A 12,798-nucleotide genomic window follows, 5' to 3' on the forward strand; every position below is an offset into this window, starting at 1 on the left:
AATAGCTTAAAATGAAAGTATGCAACTTTTATTATATATTTTATCAGTTCTGGAGGCTACAAAATGAATAAACCCCTTTTTACTCCGAAGTTTCAAGATTCTTTTAGAACAATATTACCCAATTAAAAGTTATATCACTTACACACAACTTCGGCAATAACATTTACTGAACAGAAAGACTCCTTCAACAACTGGAATTCAGTATTTTCATGTTTGACATTACTATAAAATTTTCTCATCCCCCTTCTGTATATTTAGTATTACTGTAGCCCACTTACTAGCGGATGCGAACACATACAAATTTTGTTCTTCAAGATTTCAGTAATATTGAGTAAACTTTATCCAGTAATTTATCAACTCATCATAACTTTAGTCTCCGACGTTGGCTTTGACGTTGACGAGTTATCTTGAAGCACATTAGAGTCAAGTTGTAAACGAAACTCCTTCAGAGATGAGCGAGTTGACATCTTCACGTTGAACCTAAGTAGGAAACAAGTTCAGTATGTTGTCATACGATGTTGCAAACATAACTTAGTTGAAATATGGTTGAGGAGTTCACAGTTGGAACCTAGAAATGTTCAGACTAGAACTCTAATTTTTAATATTAATAGGTAGATAATATGGTATCAGAAATATTCAATATCTTCAATAACCCAGTATATGTAAATAGCAATAGATTGAAGAAGCAAGAAACAATATGTAGCACAAAACGCCAAAATTTATGTAATTTATTTAAAGACATTTGGTTTCGATTAATTATTTAAATTTGTAATTAGAAAGAATTATTAGTTATTTTAGGGTCACTAATGTTAACTACCGTTCTCACAGATTTAAAGAATGTTATTTTAAAATAGATTTGAACCAAAACAGTTTTCTACAAACGAAGCTCTGTCAAGAGGCAAAAATAGTAGCTTTCAATCACAAGAGTGATGTCTAGTGATGAAAGCTGTGTAAATGTGTGTTTACACTTACACAAAAACATCTGTTCAATCAAGACAGCTCTCTTATAAGTCATCACAGTTTTGGAATTGAGGTTAGTGACAATGTGGATAACAGCGATTGTTACAGTCTTAGGAGTTTTGGCTTTATCAGCTGATTCAGAAGCTCTGTTGAACTTAGCACAGCTTGGAAAAGGTTGGTTTCTAGCAAGTAATATCATAAATACGACTATAGCATACATCTTAGTTACCAATCAGGTTGCACAAGATAGATTGTTTAAAGCCGTTAAAGCCTATAAATTTAAAATGTAATTACTTCTATTGCTACCTGACCGCAATCTCTTGCACAATGTACAATAATAAAATATTAGGTAAATTTAACATGTTTAAAGTTCTCAACTACAAATTTCACATAGTTGTACAGTATTAGGTAGTTGAATGTTAATAAACAACCTTATTTTAAGACACGCTTTAAAATGTAATTATTTGGAACATATTTTGTTCACAGGGCAGTTAAATATTTTATATATTTCTTATACCTTTAACCACGATTGATTTGTTTTTTTTTTAGGTGGTGGAGTAAAATGGACCGATTTGAAACGTACGTATGCTAGTTGTATGCATAAGTTGAAGCGATTTGTTTCCTAATGTACTGTAGTGTATATTCGTTAATGAACGCAAAAATAAACTGACATAATATAATAAAAATAACTGATAAACTGATTTATGTTGAATCCGAAGACTTTCAATCCTGACCAACTCAAAGGATAACTAATTGTAGGGTATGGTATCTTTGGCGTTTCATAACCTATGAATGTAACAACAATGAGGGGAAAACTTTCAGCTTCTTCACGCTGAGAGTGGCTAAATTATAATTCAATGAAAATGAGGTTAAAACTGATCCATTTAGATGCAATAGCTCCTTTAATGTCTTAATAAATGATTACGTAGTTCGATAGTTTCAAGTAAGCATCTTTTACAAGGGTGAGACATACTTCTTTCATTTCCCCTTGGAAATACAATATTTTAACGATGTATGAAGTGCCTAATTGTGTTCACTGACACCTTATTTTCCACATGTGTTAATCAGCTGACAATTGCAGTGAAGTACGAGTTCCCCGTCAGTGGTAAGTTCAACATCCCGCTGTCCACGGGACAGATCACCAATGACTACAGGTTCCTGAAGGCTCATGAGGACTTTGACAAGGTATCACTGTATATTGCTGGAGATGACCCAAGAGTTCAGCTGATGTACGATGATTATGAAAACATCTGCGGACTAAGAGTAGCGGTGAGAAAACAACACTGAAAACAGTACCATGGTTATCTTAGCTATCAAAGTATCCTATGAACGAAAGTTCCATAATGCCATAGTAACTGTAGTGCGATAGTAACCATAGTGATCAAAGTAACAGTAGTGATCAAAGTAACCATGGTCATCAAAGTAACCATAGTTATCATAGTAACTATAGGGATCATAGTAACCATAGTACCATAGTGATCATAGTGACCATAGTACCATAGTCTCCATAGCACCATAGTGACCATAGCACCGTAGTAAAGATAGTAAAACCATAGTAACCATAGCACTATAGTAACCACAGCATCATAGTTCCATAGTGACTATTGTAAAAATAGTACGATAGTAACCATAATTCCATATTTATCATATTAATTATGGTGACATTGAACTATAGTGACCGTAGTAATGATAGTACGTATGTAACCATGGTAACCAATTTACTATAAAACCATAGTAGCCAAAGCACTGCAGCGACAACAGTATCATAGTAAACGTTTGACCTTTTATTTAAAAATTACTATGAATAAGAAATCTCAAGATTAATGCAAGTATTTAGTGGGCAAAACTAAATAGATTTATTTTAAATTTGACGTAAGCAGCTATCTAGGTAATTAGTTTGAAGATTTTAATCCACCATTTCAAAACGTAATAACTAGAAACTTGAAATTCAATACGTGAATAATCCGTGTTTAAAGTGTTTGGTAATCTAGTAATCAAGTCATGCTAAGTTTCTAAGTTATTTCCGAAATAGACCTTTAAAAAGTTTTGAAATAGTGAGAAAAATTGATATTGCATAGCTACTGTTCTAACATTCATAAACTAAAATCATAAATTAACTTTAACAGAATTTTTTAACATACGCATTTATGCGACTTAATACGACATTTTCATAAACCGTTTAAAGAACGAACCATTAGGAAAAAGCACGCATAGTGGCTTGACTTATACAAAAAATAAATCTAAACTGCTTATCCTGTTTCCAAATGTGAATTTCAAAAAGGTAGCTGTATTATGCCAAAAAGTGAACAAGATACTTCAATATTATTTATAAAAACACGTTAAACAATTATCATATATTAAACAACTGTTAACATTTTCAGTACATCAATGACGAGATTGCCAAAAAAACTCCCAAAGGGGAAACATTCCCTTACTCTTACGAGGACAAGCCTATTTTCAAGAAGGGAAACGAGTTGGGCAAAGAATTATATTACATCGATGTATTGTTTATTCACCCAGGTATGAAAAGTATAGTTTATAGCTTGATTTATGAAGTATGCTTGATTGTTGAAGTTTATAGGTATGTCTTGAGTTTAGTTCTTTGGTTGTTCTTCCAAAACAAGAGCAAAAAAAAAACCTATTGATCACACAATAATTCGTTGTAGGGGAAAACTGATACTATAAAGATATCTGTGTAAATTGTATATTAGACTGGCAGAGGTTAGCAAGAATTTTATTTGGTTTTGGTTATAGTGCTTCCGGACCAGTTATTTGACAGATTAGTCTATGTAAGAGGTCGCCAACCTAAAAAAAATGCAATTCGTGGACTCTATTCTATAGAGATACATAAAACTCTATATAGACTTTAAAACCCATCTTCAAAGTATCGCGTCTTATTTAAATGTATTTATAAAATCAAGAAAGAAACGTTATGTCTGCGAATATACCTAAATTTGTAACCTCAATTGTTCTTTTAATTACAGACATCCTCAAAACCGGAGGACCTGCTACTCGCACAGAACCCGTTGGAACCGGAGTGTACATCCAAATGGACGGGAAAACCTGGACTGAAATGCCCAGAAACGAAGAGGGAATGAAGGACACAAAGTTTACAAAACAAGCTTGCTTCCCAGGAATGGGTGAGATAAATTTATACCTAAGTGACGAATAAGCGAAATTAAATACATTGATACCTATAACCATAGATAAAACATACTCCCTTAGTAGATTTCTCATCCTTATGGAACAGCTGAAGACAATTTTATTGTTAGTTCTGTACGGTTTATGTAGATGTCGTGTTTTGTTTACAATTTGTTTCCCGTTATTGCAGCCATTTAAAACCTCGTTTAACCAAATAATACGATCTTACCATAAACAATAACTTGTCCCCTAGTTATATAACCAAACAGTAAAGCACAAATCATGAAATTAACCCTAAAATAATGGAAACAAAGTTTCGTCGACACTAGCGCCTTTGTGTCACGTACATGAACTAGACACGAAAAACGTGCTTCAAAATTTACAATGGGATGAGAAGTCTACTTGTGTTGGTTAGTCAATGCTATAACCTATCGAACTTGATGGCTTAGTGGTAACCAACACAAAAGAGTATTTGGACTCCTCCGTGATTGTATCATCTTGGATTGACAACAGATATTGCTTTTTTGGGACATGTCAAAGAAATTACCAATTTGACCATAGTCCCCATATAGCCTATCAAACTTAGTAGTAGTCTTTTGTATTAACCAACACAAAAGATTATTGGACTCCTTTGCTATGATTATAGCATCTTGGATTGACAACAGATATTGTTTTTTTGGGACATGTCAAAGAAATGACCAATTTGACCATAGTCCCCTTATAACCTATCAAACTTGGTAGTAACCAACACGAAATATTATTTGGACTCCTTTGCTATGATTGTAGCATCTTGGATTGACAACAGATATTGCTTTTTTGGAACATGTCAAAGAAATGACCAATTTGACCATAGTCCCCTTATAACCTATCAAACTTAGTAGTAACCAACACAAAATATTATTTGGACTCCTTTGCTATGATTGTAGCATCTTGGATTGACAGAATAGATATTGCTTTTTTGGGAGATGTCAAAGACATGACCATGGTCCCCATATGAGCAATATCATATTATAAAATTATACTGTATTGAGATACTCATAGACGCTTACATAGAGGATGGAACGTGTAGAAAAAGCTCAAATAAAGAAAGTTGAAAACAAACGCAGTCTCTTGGCAGCTTTGTATTTCTTTAAGGAGTAAAAAATAGATGAGTATTTCAATGCTCATTATTTGAAAAGCCATAGGATAATTTGAAGATTCCTGAATCCTATTTTTTCATTATGGTTTCTTTTTATTCAACGCTTAGTTTTTCTACGAAGATCTGCTCTCTTGGGTCAAAGTTCAATATAAAATTGTGTTTGAAGCCTAATGGACAAAAATACATAAAATACGCCTTTTACTTTGGAACTTCTTAGTTTACTGGGAAGGGGTGGACTCTAGGTCCAAATCCGACCTTCACCCTTAATGTCACTAAGTTTTTCCACTCGTGCTTCCCCAGGTCGCCACTACTTCTACAACATGTCGCCTGAGATGAAGTGTGAAAACCACCATCCCGTGTTTCTTCTCTACAACAAATATGAGCTCGTCGGATTGGGGTTGATCCCATTCGGCACATTTGACGCTGAATTCGGAAAACCCTGGTTTGAAAGCCCGCCAAGAGAAGCGATCGATGTGAGTACCTCTGTAATTTTGGGATTAGTACCTCTGTAATTTTGGGATAAGTACCTCTGTAATTTGGGAAATTGCTCACTTAGGCATCCAAATATTCTTCCACAAAAAATGAAATCATGTTTTGGTGATGATGATTGTATTTTTTTTTAAAGAGATCACTGTCGGAATTTTCCATCGTGATTGTAAAAACACAAAGTTCCTATGGTGTTACAACAATGCTATCGTTTGAGAATGTTGTGCAGACGTGTCTATTGTCTTCTTTTTACCTGGTTTACTATGCATTGTTTTATGTCAAGGTTGTTTGTTTGACTACTATTATTGACTATTGGATATACAGTTTTCTGTGAGATTTTCTAGCTTTGTCTCTGTTTGTGTAATATCTTGCTACGTTTTACCTCCCATCCCATTGTAAATGTTGAAGCTCGTTTTTCGTGTCTAGTTCATGTCCGGTGACACAGGTGGCTAGTGTCAACAAAATCATGTTTCTATAATTTTAGAGTTGATTTTATGATTTGTGTTTACTATTTGGTTATATAACTATAGGTATATTTAGTGTTTATGATTATATCGTTTTATTTGGTTAAACGGGGTTTTAAACTACTGTAATTACAAGAAACAAATTATTGTAAAATAAACACGACCTCTACAGTGCACCGGACAGAACTAACGATAATATTGGCTTCAGCTGTTCCATAAGAATGGGAAATCTACTAGGGGAGTATGTTAATCTATCGTTTTAGGTACCGTAGGCTACATTCTAAACTCGTACTGGATCAGATTATAGATTCTGAAACGGCTTCACAACTTTTTGTAACAGTCATAATTTCCGCTACAATCTCCTACATAACATCGACGAATTTAATGCAAATTCATATAAACAGAATTAAATTTGTACGAGAATATTTTTTTAAGTAAGGGCCGTTTGTGGTGCGTGTCAGTGAGTGTTGGTTCTTAGTTCCCGTATACGCCGCAACGAGGCACCTAGCCACTTACATGCATAATTTGTGAACAGAACGGCTACATTTGCAGCACTATAGCATTTCACTTTTCTGTGTGTCTAGAACATTTGGAAAATGAATGAATCTCCCACCGCATACATGATAAGGTCAGTGGCAAATTTTTGACTGCGAGAAACAGATTTGCTGCAGAGGTTCATCGCAAAGAACTGAAGTTTATAGCCATAATGCAATGATAGAGAGTAAAGTGTTCCACACTTAGAGTACTATTTCGTATAGATGTTTTAGATGTCTGTATAATTTACAGTTTTTGAGTGTGCTAATTTGAAACATTGAGGTTTTTTTTGTCCTAGGACGCTAGACACGAGCCCGGAATTGTTTTTCACATTCCTTCAGGCTAGACCTAGTGGTTGCGGCATTATCACATGGATAACATCCATTGGTGATTTGGTGGGATTTGAACCCGTGGCCTCTGGAACCGAGGTCCCGCACGCTAACCACTAGACCAGCTCGCTCCCCTGAAACAATGAGGTTAAGGCTGACATATGTAAAACTTAAAATAAGCCCGGTAGAAAAGTCTTAGGACAAGTATGTAAGTGATTTTAAGTAGGTATGTAAGTAATTTTCAATTTTGAATAATCAATGTTTTTTCTGTTACAGTTTATTGTACCATCTGGACCTACTTGCCTCAAAGATTGGGTCGGGAAGTATGGAACCATCTCGCTCCACATATACTTCCGCCAATTCAGCGAACTCAATTGTGTTGTGTGATTGAAAAATGTTCTAAAAAATATAACCAGCCTATATTTCTACATATACAACTTTTTGTTTCCTTTAACATTGTATTATACGACATTCTGGAGCATTACTATTGTAAGAGAAATCGATAAACTATATTTTATCATTGGGTTTTAAAGTTCACTTATATTTACTAAAAATGTTATCTATACGAATGTGTAGGTATGCATCGTATGACTGGTGCAATAACAATGTAATTTAATACATAAAATAGGATACGTGTTTTTAAGTATAAAATAGAATTGACGTTTTAAGTATAAATTATGTTCAGTTTATTGACAGCTCCAACAGTCTTATCACCCATAAAAGTTAATAATAAAACATTAAAAATAAATCCAAATTTATAAATACTAAATTTTAAAATAATTTCTGTCAATTTAGATGGAAATGTTAAATTGTCAAGTTAGGCATAAGGACAAGAAAACGAAGGAGAAAAGATAGGGGAAATATAAGTTCCCCGTTTCCCCCTGTTTGACTGGCTGCTGTGGAAATTTCATAATTGATTCTGAGATTATAATCATAAATGTCGTGGCAATTTCAGTATTGATTCTGAGATTATAATCGTAAAACGTCGTGGCAATTTTGGCACACCCTTACAAAAAAACATGTTGAAGTTAAACCTATCTCCTGAACCAGATGACATTTGTATTGGACTATCAAATAAGGATTCTAGTTTACTGAAACTGGGGCAAATGAAGATATACATATAACCCGGGTTTGAGCAGTCTGTTACAAACATCGATATATATCGATGGTTACAAAGAATAAATCCGTTATAGATCAGTAGTTGTAAAGTTCAGTGATGTTCAGTGATATGTGTCAGCTGTAGTGTTTAGGTAATCAGCTGTTGGTGACCCAAAACAGCTGTTTATATTGGAGGGAGAAACACATTAATAGCTTCAATGTTATACTCACTCTACAACATGACGAGCTATTTCACACGTTTTCTCATCACGCTTGGGCTTATCAACAGTAAGTTTAATCTAAGATAATAATATCTGACATCTTTGACCGGAGAGAGCGTAGAGCTATTTGAAATAGGATTTTTTGCAAACTTTTTATTCGCACACCTAGTAATACATTTTAATACTTGTTCTAATTCCTATCAGAGGCGTACAGTAGGCTATATGGTCGTTTAAGCTTGAGTTTGTTTAGTTCCTACTAAACAATATCAATTTTAACGGCCATACTGGTATGCTTGCCCTACAAGTGCTCCAGCGAATGAGTTTTAAGCTTGAGTTTTTCACTTGTATCTAACATGGGAAAATGCTATTAAAATACAATATAAGGAATAGTTTTAACGTCTTATTTGTATTCTCTTGTATTTCCTTAAACAACAAGGGAATTTGTAGGATTCCCATTGACGAAACTGTTCGACTGACTGTATTGGGGTCGTTTGATATTTTGTTTCACTAGGACGGGTGGTGTGGTCCTGTAATCCAGCTACTAGGAGGTGAATTGGATATAAGTGGAATATATTTTTGGAGTATTTAAAAGCTTCCTATAAATTAACTAACTAGTTTTGATACGTAAATACGGTGTTTTAGTCCTATTTCTGGATAAGAGATATTATTTAAGAAAAAAATTAATAAAATTCGTTCGTTCATACATTTTCCGTATACTTTTAATATGATATACAGTAGATCTATAGAATAGATACTATAGAACAGTGTGGATTTAAACTGCAAAATATCCCTGGCCTCCTGTCACTGGAACCCTTTTTCCCACTATTGAAATGTAAAGAACACCAAACCACTTTTCAGGTAGCAGATATCCCTAGGGAAGAGAAAATCATAGCTGGACTAGTAGTCAATCCGTATCCAACGTGGACAAAATTGGCGCCCAAGGAATTTTGTCTGAAATTTATGTTTTTTGGGGCGCTGAATCCGAATCTGAAGTTGTCCAACAAATATTTCTTGAGCGTTCCGAGATATTCGCAAAAAATAGCAAAATTTTAGCACTTTTTTCAGTTTTTATATTATAAGTCAAAAACTATGAATTATAGCGAATTTTACCCCGTTACAAAATGGAAGGTGACAAAATTTCCTTCAAAATGCACTATTCACACTTGAAAATCGATTAGAAATAACCTCCGCTAGAGTGCATTGAAAATTGGTTATTTTTCTGAATTTAAAAAAATTCAAGCTTTTGCTCTGGTTTTAATAATTATCAGTAAACACCCACACCCTTCCACCCTATAACTATCTCAACCCGAATTCCCCCAATCAAAACACACCCCCCGCCCTCCACCCAATGTACTATATTATTCTTCCCCCTCATTCCACAGCGTTCTTTCTTCTTTTCTTGTGCGGAATTAATAATCTTAGAGAGGTAGGTTTCCATGGTTATCATTAACATGACAAGGCAGTTGTTATCATTAACCCAATGACACTACACCAAAGAATGTCTATTATACAGCAGTCTGAAAACGAGCTAAAGGAATCCTTGATATTCAAGCTAAGTCCGTATCCTTCGTCAATATTTCAAGAAGGATCCACGAGGAAAGGAAAGAAATCGAGCCTCTACAAATCTTTCTATTATATGCCCGATTCTGAAATACCAAAAGACACCCAAAATGTTATATATGGAGGGTTTATACTGCACAAGGTGGTTTGGGAGAATAACTGGACCTTTGTTGAGGTTGGTGCTCTTTCATAAGATAAATAAAACGGCACTACTCCAACCCCGTGGTATCTTTTGACGGGTACCCCGATTATAAACAAGCTAAACGTTTGAGAAGGTCCATCAAAAACACTCTGTGGAAGTGCTGTTTAAAAAAGGAATTAAACCAGATGTTTCTCAAAGACATTTCTTGGGGAATGATCGAAATAAGAATCGTTTCATATATCTACTTATCACAACACATGTACGTGTACATCAATACAGCCATCGATCTGTCTGCTCAAAGCAGTTCAGTCACTGATGTTGTCGGAGAAGGTATCGACCTTCTGATGCTACTAGTGGGCTCAGCATCTAATCTAGTGGGGAAGGCTAAGGGTTTGAAGGTGCTGGACAAACACCCCCATCTGTCTTCCCAGCTAGCTCTTTTTAGGACACCTTCCCATGACTTCACCTTTAAACAGGACTCAGCCAGGAGAGTCATTCTTATTAGCCTTATACGGGGAAACCGTCAGACACCTGGACGACCTAAGGTACAAGGTATACAAGACAGTAATTTTAAATAACTTTGTATAAATGAAATCCGGTTACTTTCTCAAACCACCTTGTGCAGTATAAACCCTCTATATATAACATTTTGGGTGTCTTGGTATTTTAGAATCGGGCATATAATAGAAAGATTTGTAGAGGCTCGATTTCTTTCCTTTCCTCGTGGATCCTTCTTGAAATATTGACGAAGGATACGGACTTAGCTTGAATTTCAAGGATTCCTTTAGCTCGTTTTCAGACTGATGTATTATAGGCATTCTTTGGTGTAGTGTCATTGGGTTAATGATAACAACTGCCTTGTCATGTTAATGATAACCATGGAAACCTACCTCTCTAACATTATTAATTCCGCCCAAGAAAAGTAGAAAGAACGCTGTGGAATGAGGGGGGAAGAATGGTACATTAGGTGGAGGGGGGTGTGTTTTGATGGGGGGAATTCGGGTTGAGATAGTTATAGGGTGGAAGGGTGTGGGTGTTTGCTGATAATAATTAAAACCAGAGCAAAAGCTTGAATTTTTTTAAATTCAGAAAAGTAACCAATTTTCAATGCACTCTAGCGGAGGTTATTTCTAATCGATTTTCAAGTGTGAATAGTGCATTTTGAAGGAAATTTTGTCACCTTCCATTCTGTAACAGGGTAAAATTCGCTAGAATTCATAGTTTTCGACTTATAATATAAAAACTGAAAAAAGTGCTAAAATGTTGCTATTTTTTGCGAATATCTCGGAACGCTCAAGAAATATTTGTTGGACAACTTCAGATTCGGATTCAGCACCCCAAAAAACATAAATTTCAGACAAAATTCCTTGGACGCCAATTTTGTCCACGTATGGTTGATTTTTACAACGGATTGACTGGACTATAGGCAGCTATCTTGCAGTTTGAAGAGTAATCTAATGTCTTAAACACTTTTCTTACAACATTTTGACTATGGAATATAGTGCATTTTGAAATATTTTGTAACATGCAATATTGGTATTAGAAAAAAAGTCCTTTAAAACCAACTGAACAAACAACCGTAATCATTTATGCTGCCGATGAAGTTACACAATCAGCTGCAAAGTGTTACGATTTACTCTGACTCATATTATTGACGTAAACTGTGGAAATTAAAATTGCTATTACATTTGGAAGATCTGTTTTTGGACGTCATTCGATGAAAGACTTTAGACTGTCTAATTGTATTGGTTCACACGTTTAATTACATTCATATAGCTTAAATAAAGGAACAATCAGCCACTTTATGGCCTGTATATTACTATTGCTTTCAAATTGCTGGCTTTTACACAGCAATTTTGATTGATGAATTATTGGCTGGTATAAAACCTTTCTCAACATGAATTAATATTTCCATAAACCAACAAAAAAATACTTTACTTTATTAAGGATACATAACAAAATTAATTGTTTTTCTCTAATTAGCTGTTTACTGGATGGTTTCAGCTCTAATAAGTCTGATTGATCGTTTAGAACTTTTTTAAAACCTTTTTACTAATATAATTCATATATTTTTTAGGTAGTAATGACATTTATTTCTAAAAAAAGCGGACTTATCTTGAAACCGAAGTTTCATTGTGTGAGTTATGGAAGACAAATTATTGCTAAACTAGTTCGAATAGCTGTATGATTCTTTGTATTTCTAACAATTAATTGTTAGTCATAAAGTCGACTAGCAATAATAATGTGGGTTTTTTAGTATCTAAGTTAAATAGGACATTGAAATAAATCAATGCCTTGAATGATGCATTCAATTATACACTATGGGGGTTCTCTAAGATTGATTTAAGACCTCATTTTAAAATCAGTAATTTATAAGGTGAAGTTAAATGGATCTGCACTGTACAAAAAAATATTCCTTTGAGTTGTTCTTTTATGTAGTGAATTATTTTAATCCTTAAGTCCTCAGTTTTTAAAGAGATTTAAACATTATGCTTGTTTACAGGTTGTAAAGGAAACTGGGACGATAAAAAAGGTACTTTTGTATTGTTACTTTCGGATAAATTTAGTAAATACTGAACTTAGAGCTACAACTTGAATTTAAAAACTAGAAAGATAACATACTAAAGCTTCAATTAATAGCATCAGATTTATTTCAATGCTTTTTTAAAAATTATCGACTCAATTTTAAAATACAGGGCGTTTATAAAAGAATCATCAGGTTTCA

At 34.3% G+C, this 12,798-nt stretch overlaps 2 protein-coding genes across 2 annotated transcripts in view; both read left to right on the forward strand.

Moving 5' to 3' along the window:
• Positions 1 to 12,798, forward strand: part of LOC128996931 (uncharacterized) — a 324,176-nt gene that overhangs the window by 294,987 nt on the left and 16,391 nt on the right. The window lies entirely within an intron of this gene.
• LOC128996927 (uncharacterized) lies at positions 1,033 to 7,498 on the forward strand. The gene is made up of 7 exons (XM_054422464.1): positions 1,033 to 1,134; positions 1,510 to 1,539; positions 2,042 to 2,229; positions 3,342 to 3,480; positions 3,945 to 4,100; positions 5,540 to 5,712; positions 7,329 to 7,498. Exons 1-7 carry the CDS (start codon positions 1,044 to 1,046, stop codon positions 7,437 to 7,439), a joined length of 888 nt encoding a protein of 295 aa, XP_054278439.1. The 5' UTR covers positions 1,033 to 1,043; the 3' UTR covers positions 7,440 to 7,498.

The sequence above is a fragment of the Macrosteles quadrilineatus genome, unplaced genomic scaffold, assembly GCF_028750875.1.
Source record: "Macrosteles quadrilineatus isolate MER2022 unplaced genomic scaffold, UCM_ALF_1.0 Scaffold_6__1_contigs__length_79288215, whole genome shotgun sequence".
NCBI classification, from domain to species: Eukaryota; Metazoa; Arthropoda; class Insecta; order Hemiptera; family Cicadellidae; genus Macrosteles; species Macrosteles quadrilineatus.

Coding starts and splice junctions, on each gene's coding strand:
- LOC128996927 (XM_054422464.1), top strand. CDS start 1,044: ATGTGGATAACAGCGATTGTTACAGTCTTAGGAGTTTTGGCTTTATCA. Junction 1,540..2,041: donor AAAATGGACCGATTTGAAAC/GTACGTATGCTA, acceptor TGACAATTGCAG/TGAAGTACGAGTTCCCCGTC. Junction 3,481..3,944: donor TGTATTGTTTATTCACCCAG/GTATGAAAAGTA, acceptor TTTTAATTACAG/ACATCCTCAAAACCGGAGGA.